Source organism: Elephas maximus, chromosome 7 (assembly GCF_024166365.1).
Source record: "Elephas maximus indicus isolate mEleMax1 chromosome 7, mEleMax1 primary haplotype, whole genome shotgun sequence".
Classification (NCBI taxonomy): domain Eukaryota; kingdom Metazoa; phylum Chordata; class Mammalia; order Proboscidea; family Elephantidae; genus Elephas; species Elephas maximus.
This window is the reverse complement of record NC_064825.1, coordinates 104,935,764-104,957,313: the sequence shown is the minus strand read 5'-3', so window position 1 is coordinate 104,957,313 and position 21,550 is coordinate 104,935,764. Positions and strand designations below refer to the sequence as shown.

General features: G+C 33.8%; 1 protein-coding gene and 1 pseudogene across 1 annotated transcript; both read right to left on the bottom strand.

Moving 5' to 3' along the window:
* Positions 1-7,998: 7,998 nt before the first annotated feature.
* Positions 7,999-8,937, bottom strand: LOC126080169 (olfactory receptor 4A47-like; annotated as a pseudogene).
* A 10,994-nt stretch (positions 8,938-19,931) lies between these two features.
* LOC126080168 (olfactory receptor 4A5-like) lies at positions 19,932-20,918 on the bottom strand. The gene has a single exon (XM_049891450.1). It carries the CDS (start codon positions 20,916-20,918, stop codon positions 19,932-19,934), a length of 987 nt encoding a protein of 328 aa, XP_049747407.1.
* Positions 20,919-21,550: the final 632 nt, after the last annotated feature.

Sequence of the window (21,550 nt, the reverse complement as noted above, 5' to 3'; positions counted from 1 at the left end):
GCACTGAGAGAGGTAAGAACTAGAACTTCAATATCAAAATTCCAAAAAGGAACATACTCAAAGGAAAAATCCAAACGTAGTATAAGAAGGTATGAGTTTTAGTTATTTTCTATATTTAGTCACAAATCTGTCTCAATTTACTCATTGGAAAGTAAAGGATTAAACTAGATGATCTTAGAATCCTTTCTAGACCAACTGTCTGTGATACTATCAGTGAAACCCCATCTTATTTTATTCTGCTGGATATTTCTATTTATGTATTTGTAACTAAACAACAATCTCCAAGCTCATCAATGTTACTTTAAAAATGCTAGCCAGTGTTGGAATTTGATTGTTATAGTGAGCAAATAATGGTTAAGGTTTCTCATTCACTGGGTACCTATTTAAGACTCAGGACATCCTTGGAGAGAGAGCATAGCACAGTAACAAATAATGTGTACTCTGGAGCAACCTGTCTGTGTTTGAATTCCACCTTCACTACTTACTATCTCTGTGACCTTGAGCAACTTAATAAACCTCTTTGTGCCTCAGTTTCATAATTTGTAAAATGGGGAAACGAATTGTACATATCTCTGAAGTTTTTATGTATGTGTTTTTCCATGTATAGTGCCTAGATCACTGCCTGGACCCTGATAAAGAATCAATAAACGATAGCTTTTTATTATTGTCCTTGAATGTTTCTCTATGGATATTTGATCAAAACAAATCATCTGGATCTTTCTCACATTAGGGAAAAGTATATTACTTATAAAAGAATATTATACACCTATAACTCACAGACACACATTTTTGGACATAGAATAAAACTGTACATTATAAGAAATATTTACTTTGTTGTATATGTGTCAGAATATCTATCTACCTGTCATGGTATGTGTATTGATGAAAGTTAAGCAGAAAAAAAGGAAAAGATTTTACCCATCCATCAGATGGAGGCCTAAAGAGTAGAAAATGGAAAAGAAGAATCAAATCAGGAAGCAGTGAAATTATATTTAAGATATTAATATACATAAGTAATAGAGATCTTAATGTGTTAAGTGGGGATAGCTTTCTTAAGAAATCTCCAGAAAGATTTCTTCTAGTGAAAGAGTGCTGGAAGGCCAACCTCTGAGGCTTCCTGAGGTTACTCAGGAGGCTTCTTGGAAAGCCATTACAAATAAACACAGAGCCTATCCTAGAACATAAGCAAAAAAAAAAAGAAAAGGAAATGAAAGGGAAGGAAGGGGAAAAGGGAGATGAGGAGTAAAATAAAAAAGAGAAGAGAAGAGGAGATGGGAGGAGAGGAGAGCAGGAGAGAAAGAGAAAGGAAGGGAAGGAAAAGAGGAAAAAGAAAAAAAATTTCAAAAAAAAAAAAAACAAGAAAATTGATTCCACAGAGGCTCTAGCACTTATGGTTAAAAACAAACTCAAATAAGAAAGAATACTACACATATAGATACAAACACAATCTTTAGGGTTATTCATTCTTGCGAAAACTGCTGAATTACTAAACCTTGAATGTAGACCGGCTGATTTCATTTATATTGATTTGGTTGAGGGTAAAGAACATGTGCAGAAGAATTTTGAGCTTTCTTTTAGAAACCAGCTGTAATGAGCACTCTATATGTCCAAGTGATTCCGGAGTTCTATCATTTTTGAAGCTGTAGATTAATAAAGACACAGCTGTTGAAGAATATAATGGTAAACATAGATTATATCTAATTGTTTTTTAACTACTTATTTTCTGCAAGGTCTAGTTCCCTTAATCTTAGTAATAATCAATGCTGGATTTCACTGAAATAAATATTCTCTTGGCCAGCTAAGTTATTTACATGTAAGAAAATCACTATGTAAAGTGCCACTATAGTTTCAGTCCTCAAAGATTTGATACTATGAAAACTGAAAGGATTACTAGGCTCTCAACTTAAGCCCCTAAGTGTACAGCTTTGTAGAAAAAAAAATCATTTAACTTATTTTTATAAGAACATGGCTTTGTACAAATAGAAATTAAAATACCATAGTAACAAAAATAACGTCTATAGTGCATTACAATTACAGTTTTATAAGTCTAAGTGGCAGTAGGCAAGGTACTTCCTGATCACCAGCTTCTTTTTGTATATTTTATATATATATAGTTGTCCTAATTTTGTGTGTGTATATATATATATATGGTTGTTGTCATAATTTTAAAATAGTCACACTTAAAAGCACATATCAAAATTCCAGACATAACAGGCATTTTTTCTTTACACCCTGACACACTTGATATAACACATAGTTTTAAATTTTCTTTTTTTTAGTTCAAATATGGAGCATTGATGGTGCAGTGGTTAAGAGCATGGCTGTTAACCAAAAGGCAGGCAGTTTGAATCCACAATTGGCTCCCTGGAAACCCAATGGAGCAGTTTTACTCTGCCTTACAGGGTAACTATGAGTTGGAATCCACTCAACACGACCGCAAAAGGTTTGTTTTTCTTGTTTAGTTCAAAAGCATCTAAATTAATTATAAATCTTTTTTAACATATCACTTGTACTATGAACCAAGATTACAAATCTATTGATTTACTTGTAAAGCACAACAAGCTTCTTTTGTTATTTGACAAATGGACAGTAAATTTCTATCAGACTAAAATAGTAAAGCCAAGTAGACTGTGTATGTTGTAGTTAATTTCTGTGTTTCTCTTGCTTAATTTTACAAGTTCAAAATTAATCTAATGAAATGTATTTAAGAAATTAGCTCTATTTCAATATACCATGTAAATTTTTAATGAGCGTCATATGTCAGATGTTTCAAAAACTCACCTCTTGGTTCTTGTCCTTGGTCCTGAAAATCAGGGCTTCTTTCATTGAGAGTAATTGTAGATAACTCATGTATTTATTTGCAATTCCAGGACACATGGCAATGTGTAGCTGATCAGTGGATCTAGAAATAGTTCCAACTGGTTACACTTTTCATACTTCCATACAAGCTGCCCATCATATCACTTTTTTTTTCAGATAACTGTAGAATTGTACATGTATGAAAAGTAGATGCTTGGAACATGAAGACATTTAAAAATAATAGTAAATAGCTGAAAGTTCTTACCTGCTGGGTTATGTGCTCGAAGAACAATGAGGATGTTATGTTTGCATGACTATGTAAAACTGGGCAAATTAATGGAAATTAATCTGGCCAAGTCTGTTATTTAGTGACACAAACAAACAAACAAAAAAGGAAAAATCACTCAATTTAGTTATTTGAAATTTTCTCTTTTTAGTCAGTAACTATGAAGGAACCAGAAATTACTTTACTTTGATTGAGGATTTAGGGTAACACTCTGTCCCTAGTTATTAATTCTATACCTAACAAGGCAAAGGCTGGGATTCAACTTCTCAGAAAAGTCAATGACAGAGCTTTCTCACAGATAGGAGCAGAAATTTTCAGCAATTCAGTCATTCAAAAAGCATATCCAAAGACCATTTCTTTCCTCATTAGAGAATCATGACCTTCCAGAAATTCCTACAAGAAATGAGAGATATGTATCAACAGAAAATATAACAAGAGAACATCTACAGGATTAGACACCAGTTAAAGAGAGTCTCCAGCCTGGACAGGAATTTGAATTTTCAGAAATCTCTTGGGTCATTCTATCAGGAAATAATTCTTACATTTATATGTGCAGACTTAACGTGTGGCTTTTTACATCATCACTGTTTTAAATGAAAGACCATGCAAGTTCATTATAAATTAGATTGTTAGAATATTTGGAAAAAATTCAAATGGAATTACCTATCCTGGATACTTTCCTTCCCTAGACATCCCTAGAGGAAAAAGACTTGGGTCTTGCCAAGAAAAAGTAGCAGACAAGCAAGTAATGAGAAAAGTCTGTAATGTAAAGAGAAAATTCTAAAATAAAGTGCATAATAAATTATGAGTTTTATATCAGTAAATCTTTAGCTAAGGCAGATAACGTTTATTCCAAAATTAAGGAGAACAAGCTCCAGATTCTCTTGCCTAACCATATCCCTAGTGGAAGAAGGCCTTACTCTGACTGTTAGAGGGTCCATACCCAATAAACCCTATGGCTCAGAGGCAAAGAACACTGAAACTAGGTAAGTTACTGAAATTTACCTCCCTATTCTTGAAAAGGCAGTTCTGCAGTTCTGAATTGGAGCAGATTTTGTAGATCTAAGCCTGAATCTAGATCAGCTAGAACCATAATGCTCTACTTCTCAAACACAATCAGCAATTGCTTTCATGAATAGTCACAACATGAAGATTTAACTCCTGATTCAAGTGGATGTGTCTTAATTTAATCACTTTATTCTCATTTGGACCAAGACTCAAGCTGACTAGGACTTCAAACCGGTACCTTACCTTTGCTTGAGCTAAAATTTTACTTACATGCATGGCTCCTTTACACAGAATTGATACATTTTATCAACTAACCCTGAAGCTTGCTGTAACCTTGAAGTTTATAGTTATGATGGCCAATTAAAAAATATCTTTAGAGTTCAAAAAGTTTTTAGCTGAGTTTTCTGTCATTTGAAACCAAAACCATCTTAACTGAAACATACTGATCATAAATGTGTATAAGAATTTAGGTTAGTTTATGTTTATGAGTGTTTCTTTCGAGTCAGCATCACTTGACTTTAATTTTTACAACATTAGAATCTGTCTTATCAAGAACAGTACATTGCTCTTTCAAAATTTAAATGCAATTTCCATATTCTGCTTCCAAATGAACTTTTAGAATTAGAGAAATGTTAGGCATAGCTATATGTGGAAAACAGTGAAATATATATTTACATTTTTCCTCAAAGATTGACTTAGCAAACTGTCACAATTCTGTGAGATAAAATCTAGTTATGATCATACTCAAAATACATTAATTCATTACAATCTTCAGGCAGTCCATAGTATGTTAAATATCCTCTGCTAACACCACAATTCAGATGTTTCAATTCTTCTTTTGTCTTCTCTGTACAGCTTTTGCATTAGAAAGCCGTAATTCTAGTGCTCAGATAACTTTGGAAATGTCTATTATATGAACATATGCAGATGTGGACACTGGCAGAAGCCTAATACTGCCACGAAGTGATGAACACTAGAAGGAGGGATTCAAAAATTCCCTGACATAGTGACAAGATGCATGCTATTTGAAAGACGACTAGTAGAAGGTCATTGGGTTTTCACAGAGACACAAGAAAATAACATCATGAGAGCCCTTTATGTCATGGGTAGTGTCAGAGGGTCATTCACCAAAAGATTGAGCAGCATAACAAAACTACTTAATGAAAACAAAATACTACATACAGATATACGGCAAAGAATGTGGGTCAGGGGAATTCTATCAGAGTCATAAGCATAATTTTCAGAACAAAATGGAACCTCTAGGAGATTTCCATTTGTGTTTTTGAGTGAAACGAATGCAATGTTCACTTCATGAAAGAAAAACAAAATTCTTTATTTTTAAAGCAGTGTTCTCAAATAGAAGAATGTGGCACAGTGGTTAAAGAGCTTGGCTGCTAACCAAAAAGTCAGCACTTCGAATCCACCAGCTGCTCCTTGGAAGCCCTATGAGGCAGTTCTACTCTCTCCCATAGGGTAGCTATGAGTCAGAATAGACTCAATGGCAACAGATTTGGTTTATTTTTTCTTTGACCGGGTATAAATAATATTAAAAATATGTGATTACTGAAATAGTGTGTGTTAGTGGCAGAGACATAAGCTAAAAAAAAAAAGAAGAAGAAAAATTAATCCTTTTAGATGTATAAAATGACATATTATCAGAAAGGAAATTTAAAATTAGTACTGAAAATAATTCATAAACTATGCTGGCAGAATATTTCACAGATTTGGAGAAAATAGGTTTAGATATCCTTCACCAAACATAAAGATAAATTCTAGATGGGTTGAAAACAGAATTAGTTCAAAAGTTATTTACAAAACAAAAAAATTAAAAAAGGTTGAATTGTATAAAGTCAATGAAAGGGAATGGAATTCTCCAAGTATCTGTAAATGAAGAAATCAAAAGGAATCCTTAAATATAACATCTGTATATAAAGATGTCCATAATTAAAATATGAAAAACATGGTATGGTAAACATTTATAGCAAACATCAAAGAAAAGTAGTACATATATTTAATATACAAAAAGTTCATCAAAATTCCTCAGTAAAAATTCTGACTCCAGTAGATTGAGAATTCAAGAATGCAAATAATTTATAAAGAGTCTGGGGGTGAATTCCATATCCCAGACATTGTGCAAGAAACAGAGAGCACAAAACTAATCAACTTTTCTGCCTTCAGGTAACTTATAAATCAATGAACATAAACAGACAATTAACTAGAATTCTTATCTCATCACTTGATATAACTGTACAAATCTGAAAATTGACTAAATAGCCAGAAGCAGAGTATTTATTTATGTTAACTCAGACCAACCAAATGTTTGATATTATTTGATAAATAGTGTTATGCTTAGGAAGGGCTGAGATAGTACAAGAAATAGCCATGAAATAATACTGGAGGTAAACACCAGGATACAAAGTCACGCATACAGAGTGCTTTACCAGTAAAACGGACTCAACCCCCCATCTCATTAAAAAAAAAAATAACCATTAGACCTCATGAAATAAGACTAAATAGGCGAGGCAGGGACCATGAGTGTCTTTTACCACAACTTTCCTACTATAACAGTGGCTGATAATATTTTAAGCTTGATTCAAAAAAGAAAAGTTCACAAAGACGCAATGAATGAGGCCTCTGTCAAATAAAACAACATATTCCAATCTCTTTATTGCTTAATAATCTGCACTGCCGTAGAAAGAGATATGAGAATGGAAACAGCTTGAATGGTCAGCATCTTTCTTCACAATGAAATCATGCAAAATAATCCAGTATCAAGTTCTGGACCGTGTATTTGAAGTTCATTGGTTATGGGTTTTGCTAATTTTCCATGTGAAAGGCAGGGTCTAGGTCCTTTTGGAAACCCTGGTGGCATAGTGGTTAACAGAAACTGCTGTTAACCAAAAGGTCAGCAGTTTGATCCCACCAGGTGCTCCTTGGAAACCCTATGGGGCAATTCTACTCTGTTCTATAGAGTCGCTATGAGTTGAAATTGGCAACAGCTTTTTTTTTTGTTTATTTAGGATCTTTTAGAAGATCATGAAACACTATGAGCAAGAAGGAGATGTCATATTGAAAAACAAGAAAGGCTTCATCAGGCATTTAAAAGATGTTGGAAGATGAATGCATCATCTTTATGAAAATATAACACCAAACAAAGCTGTTCCACTTGAGGAGATGATTTCCTAATTGGGAAAAGAAGAGCAAGGTTGAGTCATTTTTTTGCCTATCTGCCTTGTTCATTCACATTCTTTTTTGTATTTTTAGCTTCCTTATGATTCATTTAGAATTCTGAAGAATTCTTTCTACAAACCTTAACATGCTAAACAATATAAGCAAAAGTACATATTTAAAAGATCTTGCAGATACAAAAATAAAAATATAAACTTCTAAGGTAATATGAGCTATCTCTGTATGGAGTGGAGTGAAACATTTTTTTTTGTCATATTTCAAAATGTTTTATTCTGAAATCAGCAATGAACATTATTAATTGTGGAAAAGGGATTACATTTATTTAAAAAAGAGACATGAGAGAATCTTCCATCAACTAAATTTCTGGCATTAGCTGTAGCATAAGTCATCACATAGAATATAAATCAGTAGACTCAACAGAACCATTTTACACCAAAAAAAGTATGTATATTTTCCCTGGAAATGAAAATCTTAAAAATAAACATATTTTCAACAAAATTAATCATTGGAAGTATCCTGATAAGTGTTCTTCATCATGCACAAGCAAGATGACGTGAGGAAGTATTTTCTGCAATTAAATAATTACATGCAGCTTCCCTGGAATTGAAAAAAAAAAAAAACCCTGGAATTGACTGGATGGCAGTGGATTTCAGTGTTTCATTTTCCTGGAAGCAACAGTTCTTTATTGAAAATAGTTGATGCACTTGTTTACAACTTCATTTTCTTTTTCTGGTCCAAAGCTCCTTCATGGCGTTTTTCATCTCTGCATTTCTCAGAGTATAGATTAAGGGATTCAGCATAGGGGTGAAAACAGTGCAAAACACACTCAAGAATTTATCAATGGGTAAAGTGGAAGGAGGTTTCACATACATAAAAATACAAGGGACAAAGAAGAGGATTACCACAGTGATATGGGAGCCGCAGGTGGATAAGGCTTTGTGCCTCCCTTCCTGACTAAGGTTCCTCGGGAGTATAGAAAGACTCCATAGGAGATGAGTAACACCATAAAAATGACTATACATATTGCCCCATCATTGGCAACCACAGTGAGACCAATGACATAGGTGTCAGTGCAGGCTTGTTTTAATAAGGGGTACATGTCACAGTAAAAGTGGTCAATGACATTGGGACCACAGAAGGGAAGGTTGTAAACAAAGAGAAGATAAAGTATAGCATGCACAAAACCTCCAACCCAGGTCACCATCAGCAGCAGAACACGTACCCTTTGGTTCATAATCATCATATAATACAGGGGTTTGCAGATAGCCACGTAGCGGTCATAGGCCATGACCACCAGAAGTAAAACCTCAGAACCACCAGATAAGTGTTCTTCAAAAAGCTGGGTCAGGCAAGCTTGGAAATAGATGGTTTTCTTCTCATACAGTAAGTCTACAATCATATATGGGGTAACTGTAGTAGAATAAACAGCATCTACAAAAATTTTTTTTTCTTTCCACAAATGATAAGTAGCCAAGAAAGAAGTACATTGGGGCATCCAGTGTTGGGCTGACCACCACAGTCATGCCAATAAGTAGGTCGCCCACCACTGTCACAATATAGATGAGTAAGAACACAAAAAATAATATTTTCTGACCCTGGAGACTCTGAGTGAGTCCCAAGAGGACAAACTCAGTCACATTGTTCCTTTGTTCCATATGTTCTTCTGTGTGTTCTTATTTCAGAGTTTAGAACCAATTTACCTGTAAATATAATGATGACTAGTGACTTCATGAAATCTCCAGATAATTCGTGTATTCGTTCAACAAATAGACATTATGATTTATTATGTTTCAGCCCTGTACAATATATTGAGAATATAACATTGATTAAAATATGGTCATAACTTCAGTGATCTTACCAAATAAAGACAAACGTATCCTTAGAAACATATGGGAAAAGGGAAAATTACGAAATAAATGGGGTTACCACATTAACTTGCCACATCTGGTATCAAATAAGTTATGTATATATAGTTAATCCAACAAAAACCAAATACTATTTCTAAAAATAAAATATAAATAGAATAAATTTTAATACAAAAATAAAGGAAGATTTACTTAATATTTACTTTCATGTTAGTAATGAGAATTTTTTTTTCTACATTCTAGGAATGACAGAATCTTTTTAACTAATAACTGAAATCCCCAATGGAAATATTTCACAATTTCAAAAATCAATAGTGGTAAGGTACAGTTGAGCAACAAAGAAATAATCAGAAAACTATGTATAATATTATTAAAAAACAAAATAAAAATAATTATAGGAGCATGAAGAAAACCTGCAAAGATAAAATTTTTGTTTTAAACAATTTACTTTTTTGCTGATGATGTGTGTACAGGAATGAAAAAAGATGAGAGAAGATTCCAAGGGAAAAAGAAGACAGCACACACACACAAACACACACACAAATTGTATCATAAATATTATCAATATTAACCAACCTTGCTCTCTCTTCAAATAAACCCAGTAATGATATCCAGTTACTCTTGAAATCCCTACTGACATTCACTTCAATATCAGAGGTCATAATTCTGCTGGACCTGCTATTCACAATATGTGGATTTTCTGTGTTTCTGTGGCCAAACCCTCTGTGTGTGTACTAGATCCCATCTCTTTATCATTCTTAAAATAGTCCTCCTGTAATTGTCTCCTCCATTTCCTACATTAACAATTTTTCTCTCTATATTTATACAGTATAGTAACTCCATTGTTTAAATAATTAACCCTTCTACTCCACATCTATTTCAAGCAAATAACCCAATTCTCTGTTCTTCTCTATAAAAACCCCTTCTATTTGCTAAGTCTACTGATCAATTTCAGTCCTCTTCTTACCCAAACTATCACTCCTATGAATTAAAGTAATAAGCCACTTGCATAAGTATCATCTTAGGTCTTTGAAAGTCACTCATTCAAGGTTTACAGATTTACATCATTCTCTAGTCACTAGCAGATTAACAAACAATGCCTACAGAACACTTCCATTGATCCTATGTAAGATTTACAAATCTCTGTCCATTAAAATATCCCCAAAATACTTACCCTTGAAATTGGTTTCTAAGAATAGTGATGTTACAAGAGGTAGATGTACTCTAGATCTTTATGCTATGAACATACCCAAACAGGTATTACAGATTTAAGTCAATCCCCATATTTTTATCTACCACAAAGGTTCTCTAACATGGCTTATTATCAGAATCACTCAGGAGAACTTTTAAAAGACTATGACTTTCCAAATCACAGTACCAATGTACCCTTGCATAATATAAACCCTAATGAAGACTCTTATGTGTACAAACACTTCCTGGGTTACCTGCATAATGAAACAGTCATTCAGTCCAAGTTCTGCATTGTGCTGCCTTCTCCCTTGTCCCAAAAGGTAACAGCCTCATACACTCATGCCATCTCTGTGAACACAGACAGTAAGACAGTACATCTACCAGCACCTGAACGAGAAGTGTTTCTCTGTGACTAACATTTTCCATGCTTCAGGAGGTCTGTTTCGTCTCATTCTTTTGTAAAATTGTTCCCTTTTAAATAATTGGAAATTTTAATACAAATATCAAAAATATCCTCTTACCAAAAGAAATGATTTTTCGTTATAAGCAAAGAGAGTTGAAAACCCCAATGCTGGCATAATTTGTCCTTAAAAATCAAATATTCAATAGGTAGTATGAGGTTAAAAAAAAATAAAAAGTAAATTCTGTGGGAGAGAATTGTGAATAGTTTAGAAAAATATTTTGAATTTTGTGGTTTAGAAGTGAGATAGCCTTTACAAAATTTTGATTCTCAATCTGTTATACTGGCCTGACTTCTTAAAACACAGTTAACCTTTGGTTTGCCTGAAGGATGGAGAATCATTTCATTTTCATATTTTGTTATGCTTTGAGTTCAACGTTACAGTTCCTGAAAAAGCCAGACACGTAAATACTCACATAATGAGCATTCTCTCTGGTAAGGTAAGAGTCTTTGGACATTTTATTTACATTTGAACTACAAAAAATATTGTTGAGTCATTTAATTGATGCATCTCAAAGGGTGACACTTCCATCATTAAACTCACTGGGACTTTATAATAATTCTGAGAGTAGGTTCTACATCTCCAGAGATGCTACAAGAATAATCATCCACATAGAACAGGATTTACAGGACCAGGTGCTCAGGAGAGAAAAGTCACAAAAACATAATCTGAGGTCAAATTAACCAAACAGAAGAGTCCAGATTGGGAAGAATTTGAATATGTAAAAATTCTCTTTTTTTAAATCATGACCTTCAAAATAGGCAAAACTTTTGACAGTGTAAGTTTTACCTTTGCAGATGACATCTGAACTTACTCCCACTGGACCGAGAAAGTTGATTTTAGAACAAGTCATTGAAAGCTTAATTCAAATGCATATAAAGAAGGGTTCTCACCTGTATTGGATGGAATTGTGTCCCTCAAAAATATATGCTGAAGTTCAAACCCGTACACTTGTGAATGTTACTTTGTTTGTAAATAGTGTCTGTGAAGATGTTACCAGTTAGGTTAATATGAGATTTTATTGGAACAGGATGGGTCAATCTGGTGCTCTTATAAAAGAGAAGGTACACACACACACACACACTCGTTGCCGTCGAGTCAATTCTGATTCATAATGACCCTATAGGACAGAGTAGAACTGCCCCATAAAGTTTCCAAGGAGCACCTGGTGGATTTGAACTGCCAACCCTTTGGTTAGCACTTGTAGCACTTAACCATTATGCCACCAGGGTTTCCAAAAGAGAAGGTACACAGAGACAAAAAAAGAGAAATGAAGGTTGCCATGTGATGCTGCTGTAGCAACTCAGGAATTCCTGGAGCTACTAGGAGGTAGGAGAGAGGAGTAGAACAGATCTCCATCAAAGCATCAGAAGGAATCAACACAGCTGACACCCTGATGGTGAACCTCTGCCTCCAGAGCTAAGAGTAACTTTCTGTTGTTTAAAGCCACCTACTATGCAGAATTTTGTTATGGCAGCCCTAGGAAACTAATATATCACACTAGCAGTAAGAGTCTTGAGTTTGTCACAGAAAGAGCTTCAGACAGGCAAATTGGTAAAATCTGTCTTGAACAAGAAAAAAAAGAAGTATTAAATATTTAAAGGAATACCTTGAAAATCTAGGAATTCTAAATCTTATCACACAGCCCTTTCTGAGGAAAACATTACCAACTGTTTCTTTTAACACAACATTTCAAGGAATTGTGTTCCTGTGAGAGGAGGAAATTCCATCACTTGGAAATGGGCAAAGAGAAAGAAAATTTGTAGAAATTGTAGCATTCTTGTTGCCTTCTTTATATTTTCTCCCTCTTCGCCTAAGTGTTAAAACTTGCATTTCCAGGGAAAACAATAGTTCCAGATTTAAAAAATTAAGTTTCCCAGCATCCTTTGAAAATTAAGGTGGCCTTTATACAAGTTAAGTCATTGAGACAAGCAGGAAGTGAAACGATTCAGCCAAGCTCCCTTTTATCCTTCCTCCTTAATGCTTTTCTAGATCTCATACAAGTTGTCCTGAGCTCCAACAGCCATCCAGTGATCATGATCATGCCACAAGAATGGAAGTCAAGAGTTTGGGAGGTGAGAGTCCTCCTATTCTGTCCTTCCTTTTCAAGATTGCTTAGGCAATTACGAGCCCTTGGAAGTTCCATATACATTTAGGATTTGATTTTTCCATTTCTGTAAAGAAGGCTGTTGGAATTTTGAGGGGGATTTCCTTGAATTTTTAAGTTGCTTTAGGTAGTATTGACATCTTGACAATATTGAGTCTTCCAAACTGCAAACATAAAATGTCCTTTTGTATACTTAAGTCATCTTTAATTTTTTCTTTTAGTACTCTTTTCCATTTTTCTGTGTACAAGCCTTTCACTTCCCTGCTAAAATTATTCCTAGGAATTTTATTTTTAGATGCTATTGTAAAAGAGATTTTTTTTTCTTTTTTCCTTTTCATCATGTTCATTGCTGATGCAGAAAAACTCAGCTTATATATGTGACCACAAGAAACTTTTTTCCTGAAATAATCTTTAAACTTTAAACCCTAAACCAAAACTATCCTCTGAAGTCTTCTTTGGACCAAAAAGTAGATTATTTTATTTAGTAAATTACCTCTGCTTTGAGCATTGTGTGCTTTTAAAGAATGATCTATGAGAGATTAAATTTACAAACAACAACTCAAAGAATTGGATGGGAAACTTAGGCGGCAGTTAGTTTAAGATAATGGTGGTGGAATAATGTGGAAAAAGTAACTAGCGAGAAGGGCAGCAGAATTTGAAGAATGTAACCAATGTCACTGAAATGTACATGTAGAAATTGTGAAAATAATGTATCTTTGGCTCAATATACTTTCTCCAAAATAAAGAAATTAAAAAAAATGAAATAACACGGAGGTCAAGAGCTAATAATTGCTGAGTAGGAGAATTCAATGTCAATTCACATTTGGGACTAAATTCTGTCAACCTACTCTGTATTTCATTTATAGACAGAAAATCAAAACTCTACCTTGTTAATGTCACAGTTCTTTTAGATCTTTTTTACTAGCAGCCCCCAAACCATCTTAATTACACTTGAGAATGTATGCTGAAGGATTTTGTGGCACATCCTAGTTCTCCTTCAGGCTGCTTAGTCTTTACAGCAATGAAATTTGTTACATACATGGATGGTTCCCCCACTATCTAATTTCCCTGTGTAATCAATCCCTATTGTCACAAATCACATGATGGTGTCTATTTACAAGTCAAAACACCTAGCTTAATTTTTTTTTAACATTTCATACAATTTTATTAGCCAATGTCCATGAAAGTGTGCTTAAATTGACAATTTCCTATATATCGTTGTGAAGAAATTTCTAGAAATAAATATTTTTAGATTGGAATATAAGTGTAGACATAAATTTCATTTCGGAATTCATTTTAAGGAAATGACAAAAAAATCACTACAACTTATACTGCAAGAAGAATATGTATACAATTATCTCTTAACATTAAATCTGGGTATAAAGCTGAATGCAAAATTCCTACAATAGCTCTAAAAGGAGAAGTTATACTTTGTAGAAAAAAATGCTGGGTAATGATCATCTGAATCTAAAGCTCTATATTAAACCAATAAAGACAAAAGTAAGGTGATGGTGTGGCAAAAGAAGAGGAAGAATATGTGGGACTATTCTACTTATCACAAAGTCTTCATGGAACATTCACCAAAATAGACAATATTCTAGAACAAAGTAAGCTGCAATACATTTCAGACGACTTATACAGAAGTAGGGAAACCCTGGTGGGGCACTTGTTAAGTGCTACCGCTACTAACCAGAGTCGGCAGTTCAAATCTGCCAGGCGCTCCTTGGAAACTCTATGGGGCAGTTTTACTCTGTCCTATAGGGTTGCTAAGAGTCGGAATCGCCTCGACAGCACTGAGTTTGGTTTTGGTTTGGTTTATACAGAAATATGTCTGATGTTAATAACATTCAACTAGAAATTTGATTTAAAAAAGAACTATACACTCCCCAATTATTCCCAAATTTAGCTACACAGTTCTTAATAAGCTATGGATCAAAGAAGAAATCGCAATGGAAATCAGAATATATTTTGAAAAGTAACAGAATAAAAAAATACAAAAATTTATTTGGTGCAGCTTAAATAGTGCTTAGAGAGAAACATACAGCTTTAACTGCAAATATTAGAAAATAGGAAAGATTATTTAAAAATGAACTAACTTCCATCTCAAGAAGCTAGAAAAGAAAGAGCAAGATAAACTTGCAGAATATTGCAGAATGGAAACAGTAAATATAAAAGAGAAACCTTTAACATAAAAATTAATTTAAAAATAGAAAAAAATATACGTAAAGCTAGGAGTTGGTTTTTGACAAGACCAATAAAGTGGATAAGTGTTTAGCAAAATGAATTTTTTTTTAAAAAAGGAAAACAAGCTGTCAGATTTGGTAAAGAAAAATGGGCCGTCACTGCAGATTATTTATATTCTAAAAAGATAATAAAAGAATATTATAAACAAATATATGCCAATATTTTTTCCAACTGAGAAGCGGACAAAATCTTTGAAAAACACAATTTTCTGAACACAAGCACACAAAATTAAAAATCAGAATAGCATGATACCTCTTAAAAGAATTGATTCTTTAAGGCAATTCTTGCCGCCCCACCTCCCCAAAAAAATACATTAACATGTAGCTTTATCAATGAATTCTACTCAGCTTTTCAGCAAAACATACTTTTGGGACAAGAGGAAATTAAAATACTTTCAAATGCATTTTCTAAACACAGCATAACTCTTATGCAAAGATAAAAAAGGAGTTACAAGATTTTGTAAAAATTCATCAACATAAGCTCAAAATTTATCAACTATAATTTAGAAATTCAAATACAGACATATATCTTAAAAGTCTAATATGACAAAGTAGGTTTCATTTTAGGAATAAAAGTTGGGCCTAATGTTTGAAATAAACTGATGTAATTCAATTGACTCCAGGAAGCACCATAGCCTTCCGCTTCCTACTTTCTAAAAAGTAGCGTTTATTTTGGCTATCTTGCATTACCTCCTACTGTATGCTGTGTGTGGAAGAGAGAACATGTCTCCAGTTTGTATATCTTTAAATAGAGAGAAACAATAATTTAGGTGCTGTAAGAAATGAGCTCTTCCAAAGGAGGCTCATCCATACCTGATATGGATTTAGAAGTTGAGGTCCTGAACTTCAAGCTGATGCCACGATGGGATAAGATGTTGATGAAGAGGATGAGTGTACCTTGCCTGTGTGAATATGTGCAGGCAAGAAGGCGATAAGATGAAATATATAAAACCTTGAATTAATAAAACTGCTGACCAAGAATAACATAGCCTGAAAAACTCTCTCTCCAATACAATAGTAAAATTAGGATATTTCCAGACAAAAATTAAGGAATTCTTTAAAAACAAACCAATCTTACAAGAAATATTAGAGACCTTCTGTTAGAGAACCAACAACATCAGACAACCAGAGTCTAGGACCTAGATCAGCATCAGCCAGATACCAACCTAGGTAAAGAACCCTCAATAATAAAACAAAGCTAGGAAGGAAAACAGAAACAGCAATCAGTAACTGAGGATAATGTCAAAATATTAAAAATGAGAATAAATGGTGTAGGTATACAACTCAGATGGAGAGGAAGCCAAGGCAATATCAAGTAATAAATGCCTGATTCAGACTTAGGAAAGTAAGGGTAAATTTCAAGGAAACCACAAAGAAAGTTAACAAACCTAACCATCAAAATAAAAAAAAAAGAATAAAGACTCAGTAAACACAAAATCTATAATAATGAAAGAAAAGAAAATCCAGAAACAAAAGGAACTCAGCACAAGAAAGTAAGGGGAACAAAGAAAACGTCAGCACCACAAAAGAAAAGCACAACAATATGACAGCAAAAAGCTCATACGTGTATATCAATAATCACACTGAATGAAAATGCCTTAAATACACACATAAAGAGACAGAGAGTGGTAGAGTGGATTAAAAAAAAAAAAAGGATTCATCAGTATGCTGTCTACAAGAGACATATCCTAGACACAAGGACATAAATATACTAAAACTTAAAAGAAAGGAAAAATATATCAAGCAAACAGAAATCAAAAAGAGTAGGAGTGGCAATATTACTCTCAGATAAAAAAGGCTTTAAGGCAAAATTGACCACAGAAGACAAGGGAAGACATTGTATAATGATTAAAATGACAATCAACCAAGAACACATAACCTTAATAAATATCTACACACTCAGTAACAGGGTTCCAAAATATATAAAAGAAACTCTAAAACTTGACCTCATAGGCATATATAGAACACTCCACCAAAGAGCAGAAAAGTGTACATTCTTTTCCAATGCACATGAAGAGACCACATTTTAGGTCGCAAAACAACCCTCAATAAGATCCAAAACATCAAAGTAATACAAAACATTCTCTCTAATCACAACACCATAGAAGTAGAAATCAACAACAAGAAGAGCAAGAAAAAATAATCAAATACATGAAACCACTGGCTAATAGAAGAAATCAAAGAGGGAATCAAAAAAAGCCTAGAATCAAATGAGAATGTAAACATAACATATTAAAGCTTTTGAGACACAGCAAAGGCAATGTTTAAAAACTAAGTGGTCAATTTATAGCAATAAATGTACACATCAAAAAAGAAGAACACACCAAAATAAAAATGTTAGCTCTATGACTCAAACAAATAGGGAAATGCAAATGGAGGGCACAGGCAACAGAAGAAAGGAAGTAATAAAGATTAGAGCAGAGATAAATGAAACATCAAAAAATAGAATCGACAAGACCAAAAGTTGGTTCTTTGAAAAGATCAAAAAATTTGACAAACCACTGCACAAGCTGACAAAAGAAAAAACAGGAGAGGAAGCAAATAACCCAAATGAGATGAGACGAGAGACATTACAACAGACCCAACTAAAATTGAGGATCATAACAGAATACTATGAAAAATCACACTTTGACAAATTGAGAAACTAGAGTCAGTGGACAAATTTCTAGAAACACACTATGTACCTAAACTAACAAAAACTGAGACAAAAAATCTGAAAAATGCATAACAAGAGAAGAGATTGAATGGAGTAATAAGAAAAAAAAAAAAAAAAAGAAACTCCCAAAAAATAAAAACCCTGGCCTGTATGGCTTCATTGGAGCATTCTATCAAACATCAGAGAATAGCTCACATCAAGTGCTATTTAAACTATATCAGAGCACAGAAATGAAGGAAATCTCTCAAATTCTTTCTATAAAGTTAGTATAACCCTGATACAAAAGCCAGGAAACCCACAAATTTAAAAAATAAAAGTACAGGCCAATATTTCTCATGAATTCTCAACAAAATTCTAGCCAATAGAATTCATCATCATATTAAAAAAGTAATAGACTACTTACCAAGTGGGATTCATGCAAGGATGGTTCAACATTAAAAAATCAATCAATGTAATCCATCATATAAACAGAACAAAAGAATCACATGATCATCACAATTGACATGGAGAAGGAGTATGATAAAGCCCAACAGTTATTCCTGATAAAAACTCTCAGGAAAGTAGGAATAGTAGAGAAATTCCTCAACATAATGAAGGAAATCATTACAAAACCAAAAGCCACCATCTTTCTCAATGGAGAGAGGCAGAAAGGGTCCCCCCTCTGAGAACACAAAAAAGACAAGGAGGCCCTTTATCACCACTCTTATTTAACATTGTACCGGAAGTCCTAGCTAGAGCAATAAGACAAGAAAAAGAAATAACAGTATCCAAATTGGAAAGGAAGAAGTAAAGCTATCCCTATTCACACATGTTATGATCCTACACTACCCTACCTACTACTACTACCCAGTGAGACAACCCCAAATTTTGCATAAGGAAACTACTGGAATAAGAAAATGTAAACAATATTCTTTCAGGATACATACACACATAACTAAACTATTTTTAAATATGATTTCAAAAATAGGTTTGGGATTACACCTGAGGGAAAGTGGGGAAATGGCATCAGAGAAGTGTAACCAAGTAGTTTCAATGATATTGATAATATTCTAGGTAGAAGGCTACAAATCTTTTGGATATACATGAAAAAAATGCTAGCAAATTTAAAAATAATAAAAGTTCTAAAATCTTTCTTTTAGTTAGAACAGTAAACTCTTGTTAAATGTAGATAATGATCCATATTATACTCATAAATTCTTTCTTCTTTCTGGTTTTGGGATATTCCTGGTTGGGCTGTAGACTGAGAAAAACTTATATTTTTACATAATATTGAAAAAACACTTTTGTTTTTACCAAAACAAATCATTACTACGTCTCTACAAAAAAAGTATTTAAGTTTAATACAACTTTTAGGCAACATACTGCTTATGCAAAATAGCACATTTCTTTCCATGTTTTCAATTTCATGGACATAAAATAAGAAGCTCTATCTAATCTTTTAAGAATCAAACAAAATGCACATAATAACTAATGAAGAAAATATAAAATATGTTTATAACTTAGATTAATGTTATTTTAAAATCAAAAGTGAAAGAGTATCTGTCCTCTAATCAAGAATTAGAATGAGTTTTCTCCATCGACTATAGCCCATCTATCAAAACTGATCACCATCACAAACTGAACACAATATGATGCCTCAATTAAATATGCAGAATTGCAAATGCATAGACATTGACCAGAGGAACAGAAGTAATCTTAAACACAAAATGCATAGTGCCCCTATAAAAAGCTATTGTGCTAATAGAATAATGAACAGTAAACTTTGAAAACCACACCCTTGGCCTCAGAAATTTCTTCTAAGTATTAGCCAAATTGTTTTCTCATTAATTTTGGTTGATAGAAAATTTTCTAAAGTAACTTGTTTTTCTCTTTTTTAAAGAAAAAAATATTCTAAGTCCTGTTTCAGTATATACTTAGAAAAATAAAATTGCAATGTGAGCTTAGTTTTATTTTAATTTATAACAGGAAAAATACCTATGCCTTTTATCCAGCCTCCAGGATGTCTTTATTAGGTTAATTCTAACCTCAAAGAATAATTTATTCTACATTTTGGATGCCCTTGCATCAATAAAGAGAAACATTCCTAGAGAATCCATTGAACTGACTAAATCTTTCTTTGTGATAATTTATTGCCTATGTGTTGCTTTAGAGTTAGCTAAGGTATTTTCACTGTGGACACATGTTCTTATTCTACCTGTGGTTAACTTTGTGCCCCAGATTTTTTCCATAGCATTTTTCATCTCAGAATTTCTCAAGGTGTATATCAGAGGATTCAACATGAGAGTGGTAACTGTATACAGCACAGTCACGGATTTGTCAACAGGAAAGTTGGAAACAGGTCTAACATACATGAAAATAGAGGGAACAAAGAAGAGGACAACCACTGTGATGTGGGAGCTGCAGGTAGACAGGGCTTTGCGTCTCCCTTCCTGACTCTGAGTCTTCAGGGATCTTAGGATGACCCCATAGGAGATTAGTAGGAGGATAAAAATTACCATACAGATGGCTCCACCATTGGCAACAACAGTGAGGCCTATAAAATAGGTGTCGGTGCAAGCAAGTTCCAATAATGGGTACATGTCGCAGATGAAGTGATCAATAACATTAGGGCCACAGAATGGGAGGCTGTACATAAACAGAAGTTGAACCACAGAGTGCAAAAAACTTCCAATCCAGGCCACCACCAGCAACAGAATGCAAACCTGTCGATTCATGATGGTCAAGTAGTGCAGTGGCTTACAGATGGCCACATAGCAGTCATAGGCCATTGCCACCAGAAGAAAGACCTCAGCACCACCAAATAAGTGCTCTATAAAGAGTTGGCCCATGCAAGCTGGGAAAGAAATAGTCTTTTTACCACAGAGTAAGTCTAGAATCATTTTGGGGGAAATGGCAGTGGAATAAATAGCATCCATGAGTGACAGATAGGCAAGAAAGAAGTACATGGGGGAGTACAGGGAGGGGCTGACAGTAATGGTCATGACAATGAGCAGGTTTCCCACCATCGTGACAATGTAGATGAGCAAAAAGATGATAAATAACACTTTTTGGCCCTCAGGATCCTGAGTGAGTCCCAGGAGGACAAATTCTGTTACATTGTTACTGTGTCCCATTTACTCTTCTACAATACCTGTTTCAGAGATGAGAACTCAGGAGAACAAGACCTGTAATGAAATCATGAAGACAATTATGAGTATGTCCATTAGGTCATGGAGCACTTCTTCACTATTAATCTCCAAACGTGGCTTATCCATAATAAACATTTAGAAATATCTACTGAGTTTCTCTTCCAAAGATCCCAATATGTCTTCCCTTAACAATTCTAGCCCTTCTCGGATGACTGCTTTGAGCCTGCAAATAAGAGATTCTATCTCTAAATCTTAGTTGGTCTTGTATAGAGAAAATCAGTCAGAGGCCCAAGAGACATTCATTCATTTAATAATCCTTCTTTAAAAAACGAGAGTACTTGGCACCGAAGTCAACAATGACAGAGAAGGAAAGGATTTCTGCCCTCAAGAAACTTTTTCTCTGCTGTTGAAAATAAACACTAAACAAATAAATTGACATAGAATGAGTATTTAGAGTTGGTAATTTTTGTGGTGAGTACCTTCACAATATGAACTATATAGCACCAAAAATAACCCCTCTTCAGGAATATCTCACTAAATATTATGATATTCCACTATTAGAAGTACTGTCTGTCCTGCCTCAAAGGTTGTTCAGTCTTTATGAATTTCTCATTAAA